Source organism: Xenopus laevis, chromosome 2S (genome assembly GCF_017654675.1).
Source record: "Xenopus laevis strain J_2021 chromosome 2S, Xenopus_laevis_v10.1, whole genome shotgun sequence".
In the NCBI taxonomy this organism is placed as follows: domain Eukaryota; kingdom Metazoa; phylum Chordata; class Amphibia; order Anura; family Pipidae; genus Xenopus; species Xenopus laevis.
The window spans coordinates 50,595,004-50,622,995 of record NC_054374.1 but is presented as its reverse complement, the minus strand read 5'-3'; the positions used below and the strand labels follow the sequence as shown (position 1 = coordinate 50,622,995).

At 38.0% G+C, this 27,992-nt stretch overlaps 1 protein-coding gene across 4 annotated transcripts; it reads left to right on the top strand.

Moving 5' to 3' along the window:
• Window positions 1-55: 55 nt before the first annotated feature.
• On the top strand, window positions 56-27,992 carry otc.S (ornithine transcarbamylase S homeolog). Of its 4 annotated transcripts, NM_001085618.1 has the most exon segments (10): window positions 56-220; window positions 7,452-7,581; window positions 8,556-8,637; window positions 11,924-12,011; window positions 13,038-13,191; window positions 19,717-19,839; window positions 21,548-21,601; window positions 22,644-22,793; window positions 26,902-27,039; window positions 27,904-27,992. In NM_001085618.1, coding segments are annotated over 10 exon segments (1,056 nt in total). In that variant the 5' UTR covers window positions 56-143; the 3' UTR covers window positions 27,964-27,992.

Genomic DNA, 27,992 nt, shown 5'->3' with positions numbered 1-27,992 from the left:
TTGATCAGTTGGGAAATCACTGTTGTTCCAAAAGTACAGAACACACAGAGGTGCTAATACATTTCATTTTGTTGTAAAGCAGGCACAGACAACTGCATAGTTTTACATTTAACCTCTGTTGGTCGTCACATCACTTCCTTGAAATGCTATCACTTTTGAGGCATGTATTTTCTTCTGCTCCTATACTAAATACCAGCAAATGTGTTGCACATCACTTTCGGTAAGTTTCCATTATAATGCCTATGTCTTTTATATATAATCTTCTTTGTCACTCTTATAAGAAGTCTTAAATGAGTTTTCTTGCACTGCTTAAAATAATTGTTTTAATGTTTATAATGAATTTTTTAACCTGATTCCTGAATATTTAGTACAGTATAGTAAAAAACAGCCTCACTGACAGCAATGCCTTAAAGTAAAGATGTACCCCCTTTTCATTACTCATCTATTTTCCTTTAAAAAGATGTTACAGTTTAAGGGCTTAGCTAAATTTGTGCACAGGATGTTGTATTTAAATATTTCTGTGGGAGCTGCCACCTTTGCTGCCCTAGCTTATATCCATTATTTGTATCAGGGTATTTTGTACGACAATACATTCTTCCCTACTCCCCTTGATAAAGATCTGAAATATTTAGACAAAATAATAGTTTTTCTTTGTAATTCAGAAATAAAATCCAATTTATAAGTGGTATTTCAGCAAAATACATTTTCAGACAGTGGACTAGGGTGCAAAGTGCTATAAGTCACCACTTGTTTTGCACTTTGCACCATGGCCTCCCATCAGTGCCTGTGGGTTCAGTGTCTTGTGTAAATGGAGATATCATTATTTCCTGCTTTCTATTGATGATTGCTACAGTTAAGGCTGCAAAAAAATTTTCATATTCAGATAGAGCACAAGGACGTGCCCTTTACATATGAACACAGCACTCCCTGAGGGAATGGGAGCACTTTCCAATCAGACATGCAAATTAATGTGCACTGATGGGTGCAGGGTGCAAAGTGACCCTGCACTTTCCACCTGACCCGGGCAGCAGGTAATGACAGGGCTGCCTTTAGCCCAACAAAGATTTAATCTGATTAGTGATGAGTGAAATTTCTTTGCCAGGTTATTTATTTTTTGCGGGTAAACAAGGTACAAGGCACAGAGCACTGCAAGACCCAGCACTTAAATGCTTCTTGATTGAGCACTAAGTGGGCATTTTTCACTAAATCTGTGGTTCCCAGACTGTGGACTTGCTCCCAAGGGGGCACAAACTGTCTAGAGCGGTAGAGACTTTGTATTATGTGAGTGTATTTAGTGGTGTAACTATAGAGGAAGAATCCCTCCATAGCTGCAGGGGGGAGGGGCGTGGTTTACTTTCTTTACTTAGGGGGCCCATATGGGGTGATCATCGATAACCTGTGATACAAAAAAAAATGTTTTCAGTGAGTTGTGGGTGAGTCATGAGTGTATTGATATATCTATGTGCATGCATACATATAAGTATATAGATATGCACACACATACATACATGTGTTTATACTGTACATGTATATATTTATCTTTATTAAATTGCTGTTTCGGTCCTCACCTGGGACCTTTATCAAGATTCAATGTATCTTTTGTATGTATGGTTTAGCGTCCTTTTGAGTATTTTTTTTGATCACAGTTGAGGGGGTGATTTTATTCTTGAAGATGGTTTTAATATGGAGGTAAAACATAAAAAAAAACACCTCTGGTGTTTTTTCAAAAAAGTCCTGTCAGTGTGGTTCTTATTTTTTAAATGATTTATAATATGGACAGTGCAACCAGCACACAGGCATAATCATCCATAGTGCAACATTATTGGGTTTTATATATATATATTATATATACAACCAACCCCCCAGAGGTTGTGGGTGCTGGATGTTTTTGCTCCGGACGAAGATCTCTGTGGGGGATCGAAACATTGAGGCTTAATAATAAAACATTTTTTGTTTTTTCACTAAAACCCTGTGAGTGCCGCAATCCTTTTTCACTGCTTATTTCCCATGCTGGCACCCAGGTATTAATTTTGTCTATGGAGTGCACCATTCCATTGGTTATATATATATATATATATATATATATATATATATATATATATATACAGTATATATATATATATAGTGAATAAAGTACCCCTCTTGTAAAATATAAGGATATTATAAGTTACCGAGGAGTTTCATGACCATATAAAAACACGAGGCCGAAGGCCGAGTGTTTTTATACAGGTCATGGAACTCCGAGGTAACTTATAATATCCTCATATTTTACAACTGGGGGTACTTTATTAATTATAATACACAAATTTTAGTGAGTCGTGACAGAAATTACATCACTACTCACCGTTTATAACTGATGACATCACTACTCACCGTTTATAAGGATATAATTTACAAGATATTCATGGCTTTTGTGTATTATATATATATATATATATATATACATATAACTAGATAGGTGCACTCAGATAGCCATGTTGATGCCTAGTTGCTGGAACAGAAATTCATATCTATAAAGCAAAAAAACTTCTGCACACATAGGTCTTCATAAGTGAAAAAAAAGCTGGTAGATTTATTTCAACGTTTTGTCTTACAAACTCAAGCCGTCATCAGGAAGGGCAGAGCCTAAAGTGAACATGAAGTTATATACACACACAGGATTCAAAAATGGAGCCAAAACCATGCCAGTGACATCACAAAAAGTGGGTGTGGTTATAGTACTGAGTGCATCAGTGATAGTGTCATGGAACTGAGCCAATCGTGTGCATTGTATCAGGGGTAGTGTCATAGGAGTGCACCTATCACATATAGGTGAAAACTACAGTGACTCCCAATGCTAATTAAACACACAGTATCAAATTACGAGATTCTTGTGACAGGGAAAAACATACCCTGTGAGAGAAATACATAAAAACAATCAAAGGATCTTCCTACGACCTTATAGTAAGATCAGGAAGTATCCTCCTCACTTATCTCCGTGGTGGGGGCTGACAGCCAAATTGCCTATGCCCTGTGTCACCTCCAATGCAGGTACGGAGGAAACGTATTAAATGCAGGACCTGTTACCTGTTTCCACCATCAGTAAGCCTTTCGAGTTGCCTTGTGTTATCTGTGCCAATTGCTGTACCACACATGTTACATCCCGCACTATACTGACCTTTGCAGCATACTACAGCACAAGCGAGACTTCCTCGTGACTATTAAAGGTCACAACCAATCAGGGTCAGTATGGACCCAACATTTGCCAGAATGTCAGACCGCTCCCACTGCTCAGCAATAGGAGAGACCTCCACTCTTCCGGCACTCCGACCTGTGCGGTGTTCACTGTGTGCGCTATGGGTGCATCCTTGTCACATTCGAATCTAGTGCTGAAAAGACCAATGTATAGTCTCTGCTGGAAGGGGGCGGAGAATTCACCTGGAGGCTTGATAAAGGGTCCTGCGAGGCCCGAAACTTTGCCATTTTTATTATCAAGAGGCTTGACAAAGGGTCCTGCATTGCCATTTTTATTGTCTGCTCTAAATTATGAGCCAATAAATTCACTTTACTAAGCAATCGTTCATTCTACAGTGTGCAGTAGTGTATTGGACTATTACATTAAACCTTTAACCTTTATTTTCTAACTCAAACTGCTAAACTCTAAATGATGCTGGGTAGCACTGGGCTCTGGGTGAGCCTTGAAGCAACCAAGAAAATTACATTTTACTGAAAACCTGATAAACTCCTTGTAATTGGTAGAGACAAGTTTTTACATTTTCTATTAGCACAGCAACAGAATGGTTAGTTATGCTGTCTTGCAGCCCTAGTCCTAATGTTATTATCTACATAGATACATACCACCTTCCAGAAGGTTAACTGGCATTCAGTGAAGCTGACCCTATTTTACAGTATATTGAAAGATGCACTGGGACATCACTGAAAGTGCTGCCTAACATGTCCATGCTATATATTATAAATAATATCAACACTTTGTCAGATTTGTCTGTTGTTTTGTGTGCAAAATAACATTTGAAATTGTCATAATATGACTGACCAGACACCAGGATGAGATTTGTGTGTTAATCAGCTTGATCCTCTGAGAACCCTCCTTTTGATCCTCTGAGAACCCTCCTTATCACAAGAGCTTTTCTTCTATCTAAATATCTTCGCATGGAAATCCCAGCTTATTATCCAAGTAGAGGAAATGTGTGGTGGCAAATACGCTTTATTTTGTAAATATCACATTAGACAGCTAGAAATAAAAACATGCTGAAACAAGCAGAAATAAGTGTAGATTATACTAAACCTATAACCTTTATTGTAATTATAAAACACATCCAGGATGGGGCTGCCAAATGTTCTAAGCATAATTGATATTCTATGGGGCAAATTCACTAAGCCGCGAAGCGCCGAACGCTAGCGTTAATTCGCTAGCGTTTGGCATTTTCGCTACTGCGCAAATTCACTAACGAACGCTGGCGTAGTTTCGCTAGTGTTACTTTCGCAACCTTACGCCAGGCGAATCTTCGCTAGCGACGAAACTACGCAAATTCACTAACTTGCGCTGTGTACTGAACGCTACCTTTTACGCTAGACTTCCTTCGCCAGGTCTGAGGTGGAGTAGATAGGGATAGTCCCAAAAAACGCTGGCGTGTTTTCTACATGATGGGTGATAGGCTGAAAAAGATCGAAAATTTTTTGGGGCTCCCCTTCCTCCCCCCTACATTTCCTGACTCATGGCAACTTACCTAGACAGTGGGCACATGTGTAGGGCAAAATAAAATTTTTATTTGCTGATTTGAAGGTTTTCTAGGCATTTGTATTGCAGATACGTGTTCCTCCATTGAAATTTGAATTTCGCGCCGTATGCAAATTAGCCTTCGCTAGCGTAACTTTGCTTTATATAGCGAATCAACGCTAGCGCAACTCCGCAACCTTACGCAACCCCTGTGCGCAACTTCGGATTTTAGTGAATTTGCGGAGCCCTGGCGAAACTACGCCTGGCGAAGTGCGGCGAAGTTGCGCCTGGCGCAACTTCGCATCTTAGTGAATTTGCCCCAAGAGGGCTGTACCTCTAATATGGGGCTCCCCAACCTTTTTTCACTTGTAAACATTTAAATGTAAAAAGACTTGGAGAGCAACACAAGCATGAAAAAATCCATGGGGTCGCCAAATAAGGGCTTTGATTGGCTGTTTGGTAGCCTCTATATGGACTGGCAGCCTGCAGGAGGCTCTTTTAGGCAGTACATCAGTTTTTTTTATGCAACCAAAACTTGCCTCCAAGCCTGGAATTTAAAAATAAGCACCTGCTTTGTGGTCACTGGGACCAACATCCAAGGGGTGGGTGAGCAACATGTTGCTCGCGAGCTACTGATTGGGGACCACTGCTCTAATCCATGTGCTGGATTAGTCCTTCAAATGGATTTTATGGCTCTGCTCCATATTCTTGTTTATATGAAATCATTATTTTAAAAGGAACTACTGACGTAAAATGTATTAAACAGCCTCACACAACACAGAAACCCCTAATATACCTTTACATGGTGTTTGGTTGGTTAGATCACCTTTGTTATATTCTGCATCATTTAAAATCTTGGCAGCAGAGGAGGGTCTAAACTGCAGATATAATCATAGAACAAAGTATTCAAAGTTTGCAGGCATCATGCAAACTTTTTAAAATAGGGTTAACTTCTCCTATCTTCTGGAGTCCACTGAAGTTTGCCCTAGCAGTTACAGATTTGGCCAGGTGGTGCCTTAGCCTTTATTAAGGAGAGATGCTATGTGCTCAGTCCCTTTTCTCTTCCACTCTAGGAGGGAGTGGATGCTGCTGGGGCCCATGCAATCTATGGTATGGGCCATGAGCAACGTATGGAGATCGACCTGGAGGAGATGGTCTGGAGCTCGAGGCAGCAGAGGCATGTAAAGGAGCTGCCTGATGATGAATTCCAGTGAAAGAGGCTTTGGTGTGCTCACACTGATTGTGCTATTGCACTCAATGCACTAGCAGAGCAGAATTTCTGTGTTAAAAAACGTGAATTTGTCTCTTAAAGATACCAGAGGCAGCTTTTTGCTGCCCCTGGTAACTGGCTGCTTCATGCTGCCTGAGGCAAGGTTCTCACCTTGCCTCATGGCAGGAGCGGCCCTGGCTCACACTCTGGATGAGTGTTGGGAGTTTGGCTTGAAGATAAGGAAAGAGGCTTTGTGTGATTAGTTAGAAAGCTTAGGAGCCCAACCTGAAGATTTATGATTTCTGTGGAGACACAGTGGATGTTTTATCCGGTGGGTCCCCTGCGTGTGGACAGGGGTTGATTGAGAGCCTGTTGTGTGGAAGCTACTACCTTGTCTACAGGGAGGGGTACTTTGGGGTAGTGCTAAGTTTAAGAGCTCTTAAGGGGAAGGAACAGAACTGTGACTGTGTTGTCCACCTGAAGTGGATGGTGGGACTGTGTCCTGGTAAGGACTGTGCCAAGGATGGTCTTACCACACAGGGCAGGGGTGATATGTGATTGCATTTTGCCTTGTCTTCCAGTTATATAAAGTTCTCTTTGTTTGCTGCATTTGAGTGTTTTATTTGTCCTAGTTGAATTCTCCTGAAGTGCCCACTAGGTGTTAAATATCCCCAGTATCTTTCACATAGCAAAAGGGATTCAAACCATGTACTGTAATCAAGAGAATGTAAATCCTATGCTACATGAGGTGTCACGATAGGGTTACAGAGGGCATGTAGGAATAAATTACAATCCATTAGCTCATGCTAACCAGGCTTGTCTCAACTGTGCAGTAGTGATGAGTAAATCTGTTAAAAGATTTGCAAATCATGTTGCAAACATGCAATATTTTCTTCACAAAACAAGCTACACAGCAACATAACAGGAAATGCATTCAGTGCAAAACAAGCCATATTTGAGTGGTAGTAAACAGACCTTGTTGTAGCTCAGCTGTTACAGGGTTACCTGTTCCAGTCTTAGTAGCAGAGACGGTATTTTCAATAGAACTAAAGGAGTGCTTTTAAAGAGAGGTTCAGTACTGCTGATGAGATTCTGAAAGTACATTTTATGGCTATAAAATACTAAGAATAATATTGTAATTGTAGCTCATGCAGTGCTAAAAGCACACTGTTATGGGAAATTAATAATCCTTTCAATGTACATCAAAGCAGGCTTGTTGTACTAGTAATGATATCTTGTAGTACAAAAACCTACAGGATATGCAGTAAACACTGAATGGAAAATCTGATTGATTTGATTAATACCAAAAATAAGGCTATAATAAACTGTGCATATAGATTGAAACAACACACGGGGATGGTATTTACTTGAGGTTAGTTCCAGGTTTGAGATGCAAGTTAGTTTGGTTATGATTGTTTAGACACTGTTTACTGGTGTGCCATGCACTCTGGATAATGTGTTATAAGAAAAAAATATATGAGCACAATAGAAATATAGCATAGTAATAAACATTTTGCTAAACAGGTCATCACATTGCAATGTGCAGTTAAAAGGCGGGAACCTTTTAACATTAAAAAATTACACAGCTGAAGAAATCAAATATCTTTTGTGGGTGGCAACTGATCTGAAATACAGAATAAAGCAAAAAGGAGAGGTAAGGCATTTAATGCTTATGTAAATTATTTTCATTAGTTGATGTTTAGTAATATAGTGGTTGCATCAATAGCTATTTGTTCTCTGAAGGCCTATACATGATAAAGTTTGTACCTACACTGTGAAGGATCATGGGTTTCCTAGATATCTGTGCACAGGTTTTAGCTACTGTGACTAAAGGCACTTTCTTTTTATTACAGATGTAAAAGCAATGTAGAAAATTAAATGTAAGCAATACATTGTGGGAATGGCAGTTTTCAGATCTTAACGTGAAACAAAGTCCTGTATAATGTATAGCATACTGTAATCAGGGGTTTCCACAGAAGGGGGCAAGAGGAAGCAGTTGCTCCACCTGGGCTTCTTTGGCTAGTTCCAAGAAATTGTTTGTAAATTTGATTTCCAACAACACAATATTTTTTTATTCTTCTTACCCCAAGATGAGATTTAATCATCTTTTGCTAGCACAGTGTTATCAGAAGCCACTAAAAAGGATTTGAAGGGAAGCGTGTAATGCCAGTAATAAAGGTAATTGCTAGGCAGCAGCTTATCTGTACCAGCTGCAGGGAAATGGCTGAGCTAAAGCAGTAGGGAGTATTCATTGGCTGTTACTAGGCACTAAATCCTTAAAATCACGTGACTTTGTGTCACACAAAAAAGGTGATGAAAAGTAGTGCACAGCTCTCGTTCTCTCTTCCTTGCCCTGATTTACAAGGGCACTAAACAGACCTGCTTCTCTCAAAGATAGGCAGGCTGACAACACTTCAGCTTGTGTGCCCATAGCCTTAACCCAGGACTGCACCCAGGCTGATTTTTCCTGTCATATATTATAGAGTATAATATTGATATATTTTTTATATATAAGGTAATTGTGTTTTTAATTAATGTTTTAATTTTTTATGTACAGCATAATATGCTTTCTAATCCTGTTTTGCTTCTAGTTTCGTGCTCACAAAGTACTTTGTCTTGTCTTATCAGTATGTGCCGCTGCTGCAGGGAAAATCTCTTGCCATGATATTTGAAAAAAGAAGTACAAGAACAAGACTCTCCAATGAAACTGGTGAGGGCAATAATATCCAATACATTTTCCTTTTTTTAAAATGTTTCCCCCATTTAAACAATAAGCAAAATCAAATATCTTTATGTCCGTTGATAAAGAAAATAATTAGCTTGAACTAATTATTATCATTCCTTCGTATAAAGCACAAACATATTCCTCAGTGCTATACAATAAATGGATGTGTACACTGAATGTACAGATATGAATACAGATAATCCAATAATCAATACAATAGATAAGGAGCTGGAGGCTGCACAAAGGCATCCCATCACCTGACCCCTTACTTTTTGTGTCTATTCAGATTTGCAAATTAGTGACCATTGGTGGGGGCAAGCTGCAAAGGCTGCCCTGTATTTAGCAGGCAGTGGTGACAATACTACCAAGTATTCACCAGCATTGCACTGGACATTTATTCTGGCCCTGGGTGCAAGTGCTTCTTGAATGACTAAGTTTGTACTGCACAAATATGCCTTGGAGTATCAGAGGCATTCATTAATAAATATTTTTGTTTTCAGACACCAAATAAAAGTTTGGATTCATCACTTTAAAACAGGTTTATAGTTAATACATAATGAAATCTTTTTTCAAATTATACTGGCTATCATAAACTTCCCACTATTATTATTATATTTACTAATTGACTCCCTGTAACGATTTTAAAAGCTGTATTTCCATGTCGTAACATCTCAGTTGGCACAGATTGAATGAAAACCTGCTTGATGCCACCTCCAGAGATAATCAGCACTGAAAATCATTATAGCGCCATTAGAGTTAGTTATTCTCTTCAAGAAATTACATATGTCTTGACTCTAATTCCCAGGAAGGAATCCAGCAGCAAGTACCATAAATTGCTGTCTCTCCAGGTTTTACTATTAGTGATTGACTTTTATATTATAACTGCAAAAGAACTTTCAGCAAAGAATGAAAGACAAACTACTAGGCTGACCCTAGCATACAGAGCTAATTGTTTTGCTTTTTGCCTATTGGCAACTGTTATTTTCTGATTCTGTGTTATTATACACATTAAATTAACCCTGTCTCTGAAATCTCTATGACCAAGTGTGTCCTCCCCCCAAAAAAACATATCCTTTTTCATGGGTATATAGCAATCTAAACTTGCAGCAGCAACCCACCCAGCATTACCAGCAGAGGGAGCTGGGTTATTGGTTTCCTCAAGCAAAGTGTTCTCTATTCTAAGGAATTATGAAAAGAGAATAGGAACACAGTAAAAACAAAAGAGGAAGAAAGCTACCGTTACATAAGGACAGGCAATGAATTGAAACTAAACTGTGTATCCCCAAGTCTATTTATAGCAGGAAAACAATTTTCTCACTGTCTTCATTTGCCATCTTATGAGATTCCTTAGGGCTTAGGTAATTATAAATTAGCTGTCATTTCATTTTAGCTTTTTTTCCTTAATGGGGTTGTTCACCTTCAAGTTAACTTTAAGTATGATGTAGAAAGACAATTCACAATTGGTTTTTATTATTTGTGGTTTTTGAGTTATTTAGCTTTTTGTTCAGCAGTATGCAATTTCAGCCAACCATACTCTAGCAACCATACACTGATTTGAATAAGAGACTGGAATATGACTAGGAGAGGGCCTAAATAGAAAGGTGAGTAATAAAAGGTTGCAAGAAATTGGAGCTTTAGAGAGCATTTGTTTTTCAGATGGGGTCAATGACCCTCATTTGAAAGCTAAGAGTCAGAAAAAGGAGGCAAATTATTCAAATAAAAAAATGAATAATGAAGACAAATTGAAAAGTTGCTTAGAATAGGCTATTTAATATACTAAGGGCAGATTTATCAAGGGTCGAAGTGAAAATTAGAATTTTCGATTCTAATTTTCAAGTTTTTTTAGTGGAATTTGACTAGGGAATAGTTCAAATTAGATTTGAGTTTTTAAAAGAATTTGAATTCGACAAACTCCCATGAACTCTAAATTCGACTCTTAATACATCTGCCCCTAAAATTTGAGAGAAACAATGGTCAATTCTCAGATATTAGATGCATTAGCCAAAAATAAATAAACATAAAATGCACTTGGCATATCTGTATGTAGTACAGTGTTAGCTCTCCACAATAATTAAAAAAAATAAAGAATATGCAAAATTATAAAATACAGTAAAGTCTGTAAAATGAACACACATTGGCAGATCATAGGCTCATAAATGTATTGTTTTTTTAAAACTATAACCCCATTCTAGTTAGTTGCACACTGGGTCTTGCAGGCAGTGAGCTAATAACCTGGGCCCTACTGGGGTCAATAAATAAAAATAGTAAGGTGCCCAAGATTTCCGATAGTGGCCCTGAAGAGAGCTCAGTTTCAGAGAAATGGATGCCTTGTAATTCTATTTTAGTGTTATTAGCGAGGCTGTCTTTTCTGTAAGCCCACACTGATGCCTCAGTGACAGCCAAGTACCACTGAAGTCAATGGCATTTGGCATTTTTCCATTGGCGCAAAATAGTGGTGAAAAAAAAAACACCCCATCTGATGCAATTTCCCTTGTTTTTTCCCTTGTAATTGTGTGAGAATGGTAGAACGTCTTTCAGCATGTTGCGTTGAAGCTGGCATTAGCATATGATTCTCTTGCTTTAGGTCATTAATGTTGATAGATAGTAGAAACCTGGAACTGCTGCCACTTCTAAAATGTTGGTAATTCCTGAGGGTCTTATTGAGTCAATACCCACATAATTAATCTGAATAGGCTGGGCAAGAACATTTACACTGTTAAGTTTAAGGAACATGTACTGCGCTTTTGTATCCATTTAATGCTTTGCATAAGTCTTTGCATAAATTAGGCTGACAAATGTGTGTGTTAGAGACCAAGAGCATAAATCATCTTTTCATTAGAAAGACAAACTGCAATATTCTGGATTATGATAAATATAACAAAACCCTTTTAATCTGTGATCTTGAAACTTGACACCAGCACAAGATTCATTTAGTTGCAAGAGTCCAGTGGCAGACTGCGGGAGATGAATTTTTAAGGTGATGCAACCCTAGGTATGTGTATTCAGGTGCATTTAAAGAAAACATGGTCCTGCTTGACATACAAAATTGAGAAAAACTGCAGATAACTGTAATATTATTATACAGTATTATTGTACTAATATTGTTGTACCAATCATTTATTCACACTGTTTCATAGTGATGTCCAGCCAGACATCTAGGGAACTAAAGAACCACTAAAAGTGGATGAAAAAAAAAGTTTTGGTGGGAATCCTAGATAAATCTATTGCACTAGTGAATACTCTTTCCTTGTTTTACTTAACTTTGCTATAGGGTTTGCTTTGCTTGGTGGACATCCTTGTTTTCTAACAACGCAAGATATCCATTTGGGAGTTAATGAAAGCCTGAAGGATACAGCAAGGTTTGTTGAACAATGTCTGCAATATATTGTCATGGGTAAGTGGGAAATGAACCCAGGTAATAAGAAAATTCTATTGGAATCATACTTCAAGGGGCATCGTGTATTGTCACATGTTGCTTGGGAAACCTAGCATCAGGTACTCCTGAGAATTTGTTGCAAAAGATTTCCTCTGTCCTGTATACATTATCACATTAAGAAAAAAATCCACAAAACTAATATTTAATGATTCATTTATTTACAATAATATTTATAATAAATTATATTTATATATATATATATATATATATATATATATATCAAGAACCGGACTTATTCAATTCAATTTGGGTGCAAGGTCCAAAGCTTTATGTATATAATTATTGAAAAGACCGCACTCCTTTTCTTGCAAAATTCAAATTCTATTGTGTAAAAAAATCCGACGTTTCAGCCCCCATTGGGGCCTTTTTCAAACATCGGATTTTTGTACACAATAAATAGAATTAGAATTTTGCAAGAAAAGGAGTGCGGTCTTTTCAATAATTATATACATAAAGCTTTGGACCTTGCACCCAAATTGAATTGAATAAGTCCGGTTCTTGAGTGCGGCTGCTATAAGTGGACTGTATATATATATATATATATATATATATATATATATATATATATATATATATATATATATATATATATATATATATACCAATACAAGAGGTCCTCTGCGCTCAACCCATTATCAATATATTAGTGCATTGAGACATTTTGTGCCTTCAGCTACTAAAAACTGTCCCGTGTTTGTTTTTAATGCAGTTTACAAGTAAGAAATTGATAAGTATCATATTTCTGCTGCCATACACAAACATATGATATAAGTAAGTCTTTATAAGCACAGTAAGGTTATTTCATAGCATTTGCTTATGACTGATAACTCTGTGCATCTTTCTTCACAGTTTTTTCTTACTTACCAAAGCAGTATAACTTTGATTTCTTACCCCGATGTTGTATGGCAATGCCATGTAACATGGTACTATTTTTATCTTTCCCTACCAGGGTATTATCTGGTATGACTGATGCTGTTCTAGCAAGAGTTTATTGCCAAACTGACCTGGACCTCCTGGCTAAAGAAGCAAAAATTCCAATTGTAAATGGATTATCTGATATGTATCATCCTATCCAAATTTTAGCGGATTACCTCACTTTGCAGGTACAGTATGCAGAAAATGCGAGAATCATGCTAAAATTTACTTTTACTTTTTAGTTTAAAGGAAGAGTAACCCCAAAAAATAAAAGTGTATTTAAGGAATGACAATATAATGTACTGTTATCCTGAACTGGAAAAACTGGTGAGTTTATGTCAGAAAGACTACTATAGTTTATGTAAACAAGCTGCTGTGTAGCCATGAAGGCAGCCATTCAAGCATAGCATAAACAGTAGATAACAGATAAGTTCTTAAGAATCCCATTGTATACTATCGAGCTAATCTGTTATCTGTTGAGTATCCTGTGCCTTTTCTCCTTTTTTCACCAATGAATGGCTGACCCCATGGCTAAACAGCAGCTTCTTTATATAAACTATAGTAGTGTTTCTGAAGCAAACACACCAGTTGTACTAGTGCAGAGCAAAAGAAAATTGCATGTTCAATACTTTAAAACACTTATTTTTTGGTGTTACTGTTCCCTACCCCCTACCCTACATAGACCCCCTCCCTCGCTCCCCGGGGCAAATGCCCCTAACTCTTTACTTACCCCTCGGTGCAGATTCTGTCTAGCGGAGTTTATGGCAGCCATCTTCTTCTCTTCGGTAATGTTCGGAATGGCGTATCGACGCATGCGCAGTTGGAGCAAATTTCTGTTTCACGACAACTGCGTATGTGCCGAAGCTCACGAAAATTGCAAGAAGCATCGGTCTCATTCCAAAGATTACCGAAGCGGCTGAAGATGGAGCCCATGAACTCCACTGGACAGAATCTGCACGGAGGGGTAAGTAAAGACTTATAATCATTTGCCCAAGCAAGCAGCTAGGCTGGGGGGAGGAGTGAGGGAGGTCTATGTAAGGTAGAGGGGTAGGGGTTTTTTAACTTTAGGGTTTAGTTCTTCTTTAAGCAGGTAAATGAGAAAAATGCTTTTAGGCATAAGATATTGATTTAGTAGAACAGTTTTATATAATAACGGCTATTACACACTGTTATCACAGTAACATGGGGCCAATAGAATTATTACTACCGTAAATAGTTCCCTCTGTGGGTATATACAGTATTCTGTAATAGTACAGTCTAATATATTATATACTGTATGTGTATATATATATATATATATATATATATATATATATATATATATATATATATATATATATACATATACAATGAAATAATACAAAGTCAAACATGTTATTTATACCATGTGACAGTTGTTAACAACCAGTCTCCACACATGACTATTAACTACACATGTGCCTCCTATTTGTTCTTAATGAGCTTCCCGTGAATCTGTATAGGTATATCCAAAGCTCCTTTTTAAATATACATATGCCAATTTATACATTCATTTAATAGAAAGGAGTGTGTCCTTTCTCTAAATAATGCATTGCAATAGGAAATTGTGTTGATCCAGAGTCTAATGCCTGTTTAATCTGAGATCTGTGTCACATGGTATAAATAGTATGTTCCACTTTGTATTATTTAACCTTGAATAAAGCTCCAAGCAGGAGAAAACTGTGTGTAACTTATGGAATAAAGCACTTTGAGAAATATGCATACTTCATTGTATGTATTAAATCTTTTGTGGTTCTGTCACCCTAAGAAATAAATCTAAATCCTATTTTATCATGTCAAGCAAGGTAAACTTTACTTGCACTATATAATTTATTTAAATCTTATTCCCTTTAGTCTGGGAATTCACAATCACATTAAGCAGACAAGCACCGTTTTGTAAACCCGGTTATTAAGGCAAGCTTATAAGGTGGATGAAAATGATGTAATGTGAGAAGTGCAGTGTATGACGGTGTAAATGGGAAAATGTCTGTTATGTGTGTATATGAGTTTTGAATCTTTAAAATTGCAATGTTTTAAAAGTGTTCACAGGGTTTGGCCACAAGAGGGCAGTAGGTTCCTATTAGTTAGGTAATGATGTAATTTCTACCACTGCCACTAGACGGGGAAGGGAAGAAAAATAGTATAAATAGGGGCAAGAAACCACGGGTGTGGCAGTTCGTAGGTGGGTGTGGTCCAGTGAAGAACACCTGCTGGAGGGAAGAAGAGCAGTGTCGGACTGGCCCGGCGGGACACCGGGAAAAAACCCGGTGGGCCCCGACCCTCGTGGGCCCCGCCGGGCCAGACCCCCTCTAATAGTATAAAAAAATTTTAAAAAGTTTTCGGCGATGCGCATCGCATCACCGCTTGCGCATGCGCATCGGCGCTTGCGCATGCGTATCGGCGCTTGCGCGCCGAGAAGTGCGCTCGCGCATGCGCGCAGTAGGGGGGCGGGGGCCCTGGACCAGCAGTCCCGGTGGGCCCCGGTCCCCCCAGTCCGACCCTGAAGAAGAGCCCAGCCCTGAAGTAAGTAGTAGGCTTAGCCAGAACTAGGAGAGTTCTGTTATAGTGTGCATTAGGTGCACAAGACAGTTAGGAAAAGATAGCAAGGGCAGTTAAGAGCCCCAACCAGGAGTAAGTGGAACTAGCCTTCCAGTAGATCCTCTAACAATCAGGGATGAAGTGATAGGAAACAGGATAGTAAAAGAGAGGGCTATGTGACTGTGGCCACCGTGAAAGTCCTGTATTTAATAGCAAGGGGGAGCCAACGAGGAGCGTCGGGTTGCTGAGGACAGGTGGGGATAGTGAGATCCCATTGAGGGCAGTGGAACAGGTGCGGCCCATTGGTATTAGAAGGTACTACCTGAAAATTCTGTAGGTAACAAGGAGGCTAGAGTCCTGGAAGATGGGTGGCCAAATGCTGAATAATTGATTGCCTGTTGGTGTAAATTGGATTGACGCATATTTATTTTTAATAACTGCAGTCTACTAGTTATTCACAGAACACCTGCCTACAAGCTTTGCATCATCATTGTTTATGTGCATGGGGACCTGATGCATTTGTCCATGCAATATCTACACAATTAGATGGTAAGGCGGGGGGGGAATTGTGGTGAGTGCAATTACATCTAGAAAGTGCAGAATGGAAAGTGAAAGTAATTGCCTAAGCAATGTCGGACTGGAGCATTGGGGCCCATCGGGTTCCAATCTTCCAGGGCCCCATGCACATGCGCGAATGCTGGTGCGCGGCACCATGGGTGCTCCGCCAATGAGGTGAGTTCAAAACCTCATCTCAGGCAGCAGCGCCAGTTAGTTTACGAAGGTACCTTTAGAGCCGAATTTTTGGTTTGGCTTTACTAGTGCGAGACAGCGCAATTGCGCTCCCTCCCCGGACAGGTAAGTGGACAAGGGGGTGCCTCCTGCATCAGAAACAGCGCTGCACGGTCCGCTTATCATTTTTTTGGAACCAGCCATTCAGGGGAGCGCGTCTGGGCCTCTGGGTTTTTCCTGGTGTCCCGCCAGCCCATTCCAACCCTAGTACAGGCATAGAGGTGGGCCAGACAAAAAATTACTTGACAGCTAAGATTTTTAAATGCATATATAACATGTGTGGATGTTTTAATGAAAAAAGAATTTGGGTTTCATATTCATTTTGAAAATGACTTTTATTATACAGCTTTTATGCCTGGATGACAGGTTCCCTTTAAATGCAACAAGCATTTTATTTCCGCTCACACCAGCCAAGTATGTTCTATCATGAGAATCCTTTGGTAGTATCAGTGCAATTAGAATGCCATAGACTGAAATAAGGTTTCAGCTCAGCGGGAATTGTGTAGCAGAGCCCTGTTGCTAAGCAATCTAATACTGTGACTAATACTCCCTGCAAGTACATCAGTTTTTGCGCTCTGGGTCCAAGCTGAAAATTAGATAGCTTCCCAAGCATGAACTGCACTAGTTATTCAGAACACACATGAGTTGTGTGTTAACACGAGTCTACAAATTCTGCCCTCCCTGTTTTATTTTAATAGTATTTTGCAGCTCTGATCCTTTTTATGAATCAGTTATGTGCTAGAAATCAATAATGTAAGTTTAAATCTAAACTGCCTTTTTGCAGTAATTTTATATTTAGCCCTCCTGCATTCTTTGCACAAGAAAATGCTAAACTAGCCATTCATTTAGGCAGTTTATTCAGCATGCCCTGACATAACCATATATAGAAGGGGTTTGAACTGATTGCAAATGCTATAGTTTGACTTGCTGTGTTCAGTTGCTCACAAGGTGCAAAGTACAGTGTCTACAGACACAAGGAAACATTGAAATTAATAACTGCCTTAAAAAGTTGTTACTTGGTTAAGGCCATGGTTGCCTTAACATGTTACTCCTACACAACCAACGTCTTGCTCTAGAGAATCAAAGACTTGTGCAGTTATTAACACTGTACACAACCTGCAATCAGTTAGTAGACACTAATTTACCTGCAAATTGTAGTGCAAATTATTTGTAGGTAGTGATGGGCGAATAAATTAATCAGGCGTGAATTTGTGGAGAATTTCCACGTTTTGCAGCCAGCAAATAACTTTGCAAAACTGCAGCAAAAATTAGACTGCGAAAAATCCACTGTGTCAAAATAAAATTATTCCTACGCCCATTGCCATAATGGATTTTGACAAAATAACCATGCGTATAAAAAATTGTCGCAGGCGCTGACTCATCAAAATAATTTTGATGCCACTGACTTCAATACGTTTCGCAAATTTTTCGGGATAAAGTCACCCATTACTATTTGCAGGCACTTGCAATGTTGGCAGAATTCAGAAAAACAAAGAATTTCTATTATGGGTAAAAAACATGGGGATATACATCAGTTTATAACATTTTGCACATAGCACCTGTATAGTAAAATAACTAATTAGTGCATAATTTTTGTTCCCGATGCACAGTTGGATGAAGGGGAGTGCCCAAGATCACAAAAGCAGAAATAGAGATCAATCCAGAGCTTTATTGATGCAATCCTTTTGTCTTGCACTGTACAGTCTGAATTTAAAGAAGCACTGAAACTAACCAATGGGAATCTTGTACATATGTAAATGAACATCATATTTCACATTTTAAACAAGTAAATTGTGCTGACTCCTTTATGAGTTTTATATTACACTATTTTCAGTTATTCTAATACTAAATTAGTACAGTACTGTACATGAAAACAAAACAATTATTGCAAAGGATATGTTCTTGTTGATATGAAAAAGATATCCTTTTCTTGGGAAACAAGAATAACTATGTGCCTCACTGCAGAAAATTGAATGACATTTAGATAATAACATTTCCAAAACATAAGGTTTTGTTATGGTTTTCATTTTGCCATCAGATATAATTGATTGAAAATGTTGTAAATTTATATTTAATAGCCTTTTACATGCATAACAACAAGTTAGTTGCAAGATGAAGCACTCAAGTGTAAAAATATTGATATACTCCTATTGTTTATTTTCCATTGGTATTCCCCTTTACAGCAAAGTGAAAATAACATTCCATTCTTTGCAAATTAGTATTCATAAAGAAGAAAATTCTTTTATTTTTTTGCATTTGCTAATGGACAATCATTGGTGACAAAAGTTCTCTTTTATATCTGCAAATGCAATTCTGAGCACAATTGGGGGCACATTCACTCATTCAGTTCGAGTGAAGGAATAGAATAAAAAAAAAATTCGAATTTCGAATGATTTTTTTGGCTATTTCGACCATCGAATTGGCTACTTTGACCTTCGACTACGACTTCGACTTCGAATTGAACGATTCGAACTAAAAATCGTTTTAGTTTAGACCATTCAATAGTCGAAGTACCGTCTCTTTAAAAAAAATTCGAACCCCTACTTTGCCGCCTAAAACCTACCGAGGTGCAATGTTAGCCTATGGGGAAAGTCCCCATAGGCTTTCTAAGGATTTTTTAGTCGAAGAAAAATCGTTCGATCAATGGAATAAAATCCTTCGAATCGATTTTCCGTTCGATCAAACTATTTGCAGTAAATCCTTCGACTTCGGTATTCAAAGTCGAAGGATTTACATTCGGCAGTCAAATATCGAGGGTTAATTAACCCTCGATAATTGACCATATGTAAATCTGCCCCCTGATGTGTTTTCCCACAATACAGAACAATTTCTGTATCATTGCAGCAAGAGTGCAATATGCTTAATCCAGTTATGTCGTATTCGTCAAAATTAATTCAACTGTACACACATTCCATTGCAAATCAGACATGAATGCTATCTGAGCTCAATTCTTTTGGGACAAATGTGCTGCAAATATTAACGCTGGGTAGAAAGAGAACCCTTCACCTGGTTCGGAGGTGGCGGTATCTCCAGGGTTCCCCTGCATCAGTAAAGGCAACATCGCTAAATTTGGAAATGAAGGCAGGGAAGTCTCGGCAGCAAATATATGGAAGTGCAAGGAGGAATTTTTGATGCAAGTACCTTTAATAAAAGTGTTTTTATGCGCAACTGACTGCAGGGAAATTGCAGAAATTGCATCTGTACTTGTAGATGTAAATGAGCCCTATAATCACCAACCAAGTGATGGGGATGTTGCGATAATTATCAAGTATCAAGGTCAGCAAAATGCCATCTCCCACTTGTATAAGCACAATATGCAAGAAAATTATGTTGTATACAATATAAATGTAATATACTCTACTATGCAGGAACATTATGGCCATTTGAACGGACTGACAATATCCTGGATTGGAGATGGAAACAATGTCCTAAATTCAATAATGATGAGTGCAGCCAAGTTTGGAATGAACCTACGTATCGCAACACCAAAGGCAAGTAAAATACTGGAGCTGTTTTAAACATGGTAGTAGCCAAACACAGCCTTGTTCCTTCTCACATGTCCGCTCACTTAAAAATAGTCCACATAGCATATAGTCGACTCTTGCATTATACCACAATCCAACTGTCTCTCTAGTAACACCCTTCAAACCAACTCCATCCACAATCCTTAATTTCCTTTGTCTTGATTTTCCACTGTTTTCTAGAGATGTGCCCAGTATGTAAAACTCTCTTGCTCATTCCATAAGATTCTGACACCCTTTACCCATTTTAAAGTAGTCAAAGATTACAGCTTTTTTTCAGTTCAGTTCTGGCACCCCCCACCCTTAGCTAACTGAAAAGATATATGAAAATATAGTTACAGCTGTCACCTTGATATGGTTCCAGAGAAATCCAAAGGAGTAAATAAGCATCTACCCAAAATATCACCCTAACAATTTGGGCACTTATTTACTGCATTAGGCCTACAATGTTGAGATGGGGGTCCCCCCTAGTGTGGACCCACCAATGCATTTTGTGGTGGTGACATACAAATCTACCCCTATCTGTTTTTGTTAAGCTTCCATGTTGTTCCACAGTTGTGGGGTGTGGTAGGAGGAGAGATTTACATCATTGATGGTACTTCAGCCACACACACAACTTAAACATTATAAAGCTTTTGAGTCACAGATGATTATAATGCTGCAAGTGTATATGGGAAGTTAGGGAGGTTGCTATTATCAAAGGTACTTAAAGTGGAACAATTGCAAAAATGAAAATTTAATGATCTTCATCTCATGGATATAAACTTGATTAGTTCAGAAACCTACAGATTTTTCTTCTGATTGCATTTAGAAAGTTTCTTATTTCCATGAAAGAAAACTCATATTAAATGTTAATTGTCATTATAGTTTTTTACAGTTCCCCTTTTAATCGTAGTCAAAATTTTAATAGGCGGAACAAAGTCAACAAGCAAATGCAACCTGCTCTCCTAGACAAAGCCTATATACAATAACTAGGTATTAAGGTAATGATGATGATCAGATAATGTGTAGGAAATTAATTTATAGGCACAACCAGCAAACACATCAAGGCTAACATATCTGTGTAAATAATTAAGTATTGCACTATACATAACACAATAATAAGTAATATCATTTGGGGAGGGGGGCAGAAAGCCCTTATGTGCCAGTCCTGTTATTATTCATTAAGGTGCAGCTTCACGACCCATTATCAGGTCCTTGGAAATTCATCTAATTTCTATTTCTGTATGGGACCAGGACTACAGAGTGTTAGTTATGTTGTTGTAACCCACTAAGTCTGAAAACTCCAGCAGCACTGCATACAAAAAATAAATACAGATGTCTGAAAAGCCATAGAATTTACCATTGGTGTTTTCAGGCAGCAGAAGATAGAACATATTCTATTCTATACTACAGAAAAACAGAAGTTGTGAAAGCAGGTGGGATAGGGTTGCCAATTGTCTGTTTATGATCTGGAAAGCCTTGTTTTTTTGGGGACACAATTTGGAGGATTTCAGAATGTTTTAAACTGGTCTCTGCTCTCTAGTCTCCCCCTTCCCCCTCAGTATACAAGAAGGTTCTTAATTATAATCTAATTAGTTGTGAAAAGACAAATCCTGTAAGTACATCCTTCTCCTAAAAAATTTGAATGAAAACATGTTTTTCAAGAGCAAATAAAAATATGATATTTGTTTTTAAGGGTTATGAACCTGATTCTGCTGTCATTTCAGCAGCTAAGCAGTTTTCCAAAGAGGTAAGTGTTCCAAACTTTTTATGATTTTTTTTAAGTACCATCTCGGGCAAATGGGTCAATTAAAAAGTGAAAAGTCAACTGAGAAACTGTCTATTATGAGGAGTGACAGTGGCTCATTTTCTGAAATAATGGCAGGGCTGTAAGACATATGTAAAGTAAAACATTTAAGATGGTGGGATAAAATGTTGTAGTAAAATCCCTGGAATATTTGATGCCTGCTTGCTCTCTTTTAGCTCGCAAAAGGCTAAACTGACAGACTATCTACAGAGGTCTTTCATGGAAATGTAAATCTATATCTCCATGCTTTAGGATTTGCCGTGATAGACGTGATTTCTATTAAAGCAGACATGTATGTGTAGAATCAGTCAAGCAATTTGGCCAATTGTTAACCGTACCGTCAGATTGTCTGTGCCTTAGTTGGCACCACTGTGAGCATGTTTGACAAACTACTAGATTGCAGTCAAATTTTATATGTTGAAATAGACTGCACACAAGGCTGGCTGCATTTCATTGGGTTCAAAGATGTGGTAGATCAGCTATTAAGCTTCAGTGATAAGGCTGCTTTAAGAAATGAACTGGTAAGTAGCAAATGGATCAGTAGACAAGACTCGGTCATGCCACTGCTGATATCCCACTAAGGCACCAATTAAATGGATTTCAAATGGGGCTAGTTGTATTCTAGCAGTAATTGGGGAGTGGCTATTGACATTGTCAGAGACACAAGACTTAGGGGAAGATTTCTCAAAATGTGAGATTAGAACTCACCACAGAAAAACTCACTCACTTTCTATTCATTCCTATGGGATTTCTGCACATGTATCAAATGGTGAGCCTTATTGATAGATATGATTCTAAAGACCCTATAGGAATGAATATAAAGTGAGTTTTTCTGTGGTGAGTTCAAATCTCACATTTTGATAAATCGGCCCCTTAATGTAGCCTAACCTCAGACAGTCTTTCATTTAATATAAACTGTGCATAGAGTGTGCTTATGACAGTACTGCAATTGAACCCACCTAATGATTTGTCTTCCTGTTCCAAGTTTGGCACAAAGCTTTTTATGACAAATGAACCCCTGGAAGCTGCAACTGGAGCCAATGTTTTGGTGACAGACACCTGGGTAAGCATGGGACAGGAAGAAGAGAAGAAGAAACGCTTAAAGGATTTTAACGGATACCAGATAACAATGCAGGTACAAATTAAAATATGTTTGAAACTAATATTTTACTAGATCTCACCCAAAAATTGAAGGAAAGAACACTTTTTAAAATACAGAGGATAACTTGGGAACTCACAGTCACACCCATTTCCCAATGAACCCAGTGGAGTTTCATGTGCAGAAGCAGGGAAGTATTTCTTCTGAAGAGGGGATCCAGCTTCATTGAGAAAGTTACACAAATTATGTAAAGTTACAAATAAAGTTACGTCAAAACTTATACAGTTTAAAAAAACCTGCAAAAACGTCCATACCTTGCCTAGAAATGTACTTAAAGGGGTGGTTCACCTTCAGACAACTAGTTGTTTTCAGATAGATCACCATAAGAACGACTTTTTCCAATGTTTTTTTTATTCTCCATGTGTGACCGTTTTTCGAATATTGAAGTGTAAAGTTAATATTTCACCTTCTGAAGCAGCTCTGGGAGGAGGGGTCGCCGACCCTGTAAACTGTTCTAAATGGATACATTTAGTTGATACATTTCTTATCTTTATCCCTCCTGAGCAGAATCTCTGGGTTTCAGGCAGCTGTTAGAATTGATACAATAGCTGCTAATACTTCAGAGATGCTGCTGAGAAATGTATCTACTAAATGTTGCAAAATTGTAACAGTTTAGAGTCTGCACCTGAATTACTGAGCTGTCAGACTCCAACATCAGGGACACGAACATTCAAGTTTAAACTTGGATTTTGGAAAAACAGTAAAAAATAAATAATGGAAAGTAATTGAAAAAATTTCTGAGGAACAATCTAAAAACAAGTGAATTGGAAAAAGTGTTTGGAAGGTGAACAACCCTTTTTAAGTAACATCTAAAAAAGTATATAATGACAATATAATGTACAGTCACCCTACACTGGTAAAACTGGTGTGGTTGCTTTAGAAACTCTTCTATAGTTTATACAAATACCCCTGCTGTGTAGCCATGGGGCAGCCAAGTACAGGGTACAGAATAGATAATGATGAACTCTTCGGAATCCTATTGTATTTATCTGTTATCTGCTGTGTAACTTGTGATTTTTTTCCAGCTTTGAATGGCTGCCCCGATGGCTACACAGTGGCTTGCTAAATAAACTATAGTATAGTTTCTTAAGTAAAACACCAGATTTACCAGTGCAGGGCAACACTACACCCCACCCGCGAGTAGTGATGGGCAAATTTGCGCCGTTTCGCTTCGCCGAAAAATTCGTGAATTTTGCGAAACTGCGCCGGCGTCTCATTTTTGATGCCGGCGCCCGTTTTTTTGACGCCGGCGCCACTTGTTTGAACTGGGGCCGCACAGCTCCCTATAAAATGGCTGGGCAGCATGCCGCCCCTAATTTTTTCAAGTAGAAAACTTGCATCATATTAGGGGTGTAAGACTAAAATGATTAAATACATCTAAATGTGCTTTTTATGATAATTTTATAATAATTGTAAATTATACCTGAATGTGTCTTGTTCTGTAATTTTATAATAATTTTTAATTTGTTAAACTGTCTAAATCGAGTCTGTTCAACTGTAAACCCATAGCCTTACATAGACTAATGCAGGGGTGCCCAGACTTTGCCACCCTGAGATCTACTCTCGCCACCTGGCCCCATTACAAGATATACCACCTTAATAAAAAAAGAGGGTTGCCTATTATATGGCGCAATATTATTAATAATAATAATAAATTGATAATATTAATAAAAAAAACATTATTAAAAATATCAAATGTAAGCTCAGGTGCACTAGTAAATGACTGGGCTTGTGTTTATATACCACAGAAACACATGTAGCATAACATAATGTCATAAACATTTATTTTCTTTCTGAACACCTAAAAGTGCTAGGTATACATTGAACAGATACCATATTGCAATTTGATAGTTACCCCAAACTGTCCTGCAGATGTACTCCGCAGGGTTAAAAGCCAGGCACATTCCAGAAACTAGACATCACTACAAAGACATGCTGTGAAAAGAGCAGAGGGGCAGCACAGACACAGCAGCTATCATAGGGGAGAGGAGGGAGAATGCAGCCTAGCCATTTTGCTTCCATACTTTCCCTTTCCCTTCTACTCTCTTCTCCCTTCTCTCAGCACCAGTCACAGTGCCTGTAAGTTGCCAGTAAGAGAACAGTTAGTTTTGCATCTCTCTGTTCACCTTTTTCTCACAGCCCGAATTCTGAAAAGTCTGCTCTTACTGAATGCATTTTAGGACATCCTACAGCGAAGTACATCTCCTTCCTGCGTCAGTTCTGGGGGGTCTCATTATATTAATTTCATGATGGAGGCTGGGGGCCGCTGTAAATTTGAAAAAGGGCCGCAATTGGCCCTCAGGCCAGACTTTGGACATGCCTGGCATACTATAATTGCTCTCTCAGTCCTTCTCAATCAAGTTGCTTTTAGATACAGGCCAAACTACTAAAAAAATCACATAGAAGTAAAAAAAAAAATCTCATTCTAACATCCATCCATGTATCTATGCAGAACATGGAAATATAAATTATTTTTATTTCCTAATTTTCTTTATTCTTCGGAGGAGTTATAGGAGAGTTCAAATTTACACCCAATTTATACCCCTTGTGAAAAAAACTCCCAAAAACAATCCTATTTAAGTGAGAAAAAAGTTGTAGAAACATCTAAAAAATGAATTCATTTATTTAAAGGATATAGAACACATTTTCAAAATATTATCTATTTTGCTTACGCTGCCTGATACAGGTTTATTTTGCCCTTTAAAAGTGGTAGCCCCCATATGAAAATGCATTATTCTAAGACAATTCTGCTTCTTTCTTTTGTTTTTTTAATTCATATCTTTAGCTACAAGGTTTGGAATTTCCCTCGGACTGCTATTTGATTGCTAGGGCTTAATTACTTTGGTGACCAGTTTACCTGTATTTATGGCACTTATGTAATAAAAAGCAACGAAAGCTCAACAACCCCTTTAATAAAACCATCTATAATTGTAGTATTTAATTATTTAAATATTTCCCATTCTGCATTAGACCTTTACTTTTCTTTGCTACCTTGTGTTTGTCATGTATTCATACTGACTCCACATGAACAATCTTAAACTTAAAAAAGGGGAAAAATAACTAAATAAGAAAAAAACCAAACCCCCAAAACAGTAAAAAGTTCCCATTTTTAACTGTAATGACTTTGTTGTAATTCCATTGTGTATAGTACCACATTCCTATGGAAGATCACAATGTTGTGACTGAGAATGTGGACAGAAATGCCAACTCTAAAAGTGTTATTCTGTATTGTCGACTTTGTTGGCACATTGCAGGGAGGATAGAGAGGTTTTTGGGAAACCAACATCCTGGTACCATAACGCAGTTAGATTTTTCCAACAATTAAGACGGCTATGTTTAACTATGGGGCCACATTGTAAAATTGCTTTTACCAGCTGACTGGGCGGTCATGAAAGGGAAAGGGCCATGACATACAGTAAATGGGGGCATGAAAGAAAGTGGATTGAGGGCTAGAGGGTGCATACGGGCAGGTCGATGATTTAGAAGAACTGGCTAGGGGCTACATTTAAGGATATTACAAATTTACTAGCAACTACATTGCCAGTACATTTTTAATAAACCCTGTCCTTGGCGGCCTAGGACAGTAAAATACTAGCCGGATGGTATATGTGACCATTAAGCTATTAATTCATGCAAAGTGTCCATTCAAATCATTTACACTCACCTTTATTTTTCAACTGGTAAACCCCTATGCTAACTCAAAGTTAAAAAGATACTGACATCAGAAAATAACCTTTTTTATTATCTATCATAACATTGTCTTGAATGCTATTTATAATTTTGCCATAAAAGTATTTACATTACCTTTCTTACTATCCTGTTCCTCTATGAGGGGGCTGCCATATTTATGCAGCAGTAGTCTGTTCGCATTAGAAACTCTAACTGACAGGTTAGAAGGGACAGTCAGGTTGGCAAAACAGTCAGGTTTAGGAACTTCAAGTAACAACTACTTACAAAAGCAGAACTATCAGTGAAAAACGATCAACAAGACCTATAGGTAACTTTTAAAGTAAATATTTATTTTGAAAATATTTTTTTTAGTGTCAGTATCACTTTAATGCTTGTTTTTCTATTTATTATAAAGACTGGTAAAGTTGCATCTCCAGACTGGACATTCCTTCATTGTTTGCCAAGAAAGCCTGAAGAAGTGGATGATGCTGTTTTCTATTCTCCCAAATCGTTGGTTTTCCCAGAAGCAGAAAATAGGAAATGGACAGTCATGGTACAGAGACTTTCTAAAAAAACAAACAAGGTTCAGACATGGGGGGGGGGTGCTTTGCTAATGCTTTCTGCTTGAGCAATCATAAAGGAAAAGTAGTTAGCTGGTATTTTTCCCTAAGTGAGCTTTCTTAAGTAAGAAAAAGTTAAGCAGCATGGTTTCCTTTATGATTGCTTGAGCCAAAAGGGTTTGATTTCCTAACATAGGTGCTACATTGAACCAGTATAGTTATCCATTGATTTTTGCATTCATTTTCTAAAGCTGGGCATTCACACGGAAGTCCACTCTTTTGGCTAAGTCAGCAAACAGGGGCCAACAATTAGATCATACCAGTTGTGTAACTACAGGGGGTTCAGGGGGTGCACCCAGGCCTGCAGCCCCTTCGTGGTGTGTGCATTTGCACTGGGAGCATGCTGCCGCATGATTGTTTATAGAGGTGGCCTGTCTAAAACTGGTTACTTTGCAGGGGTACAGGTACCTGTCAGATGAGGACCTCATTAATGATCCGATGCTTTGCCCACCTAACAGAATTTCCAAACCTGCCTGATAGAGATTGATATATTTTCAGCCAGATATCCATGTGGTGGCAGTTCTGAGCACCCAATAAACTGACTTAAATTACCAACTGGGTCTGGATGGGCCAAGATTTTATCAGACTGTGTATGGCCACCTTAATATGTAATATATACTCTATAATTTGCTGATTGGTTACTGTAAGTAATTAAACTAGTTCATTCTAATATAAGTTGTTTTTTTTTTTCATTCAACTTGACTAATTGCTCAGTCTGCACATTGTAACTTTTGTTCTCTGTATATGATATTTTCTTTACTTTACCATTTTAAATTGTGTTTTTTTTTTCATTACAGGCTGTGATGGTTGCTTTGTTGACTGATTATATACCTCAACTACCAAAACCTACATTTTAATCTTTGATTAAAGATATTGATTATAACTG

What these genes read in the sequence shown, in the direction of transcription:
- otc.S (XM_041582955.1), top strand. Translation starts at nt 144, where the DNA reads ATGCTATCACTTTTGAGGCATGTATTTTCTTCTGCTCCTATACTAAAT. An exon ending in TACGTATCGCAACACCAAAG is followed by an intron (nt 19,840 to 21,547) that starts GCAAGTAAAATA and finishes TTTGTTTTTAAG; the next exon opens with GGTTATGAACCTGATTCTGC. An exon ending in GATACCAGATAACAATGCAG is followed by an intron (nt 22,794 to 26,901) that starts GTACAAATTAAA and finishes TTTATTATAAAG; the next exon opens with ACTGGTAAAGTTGCATCTCC.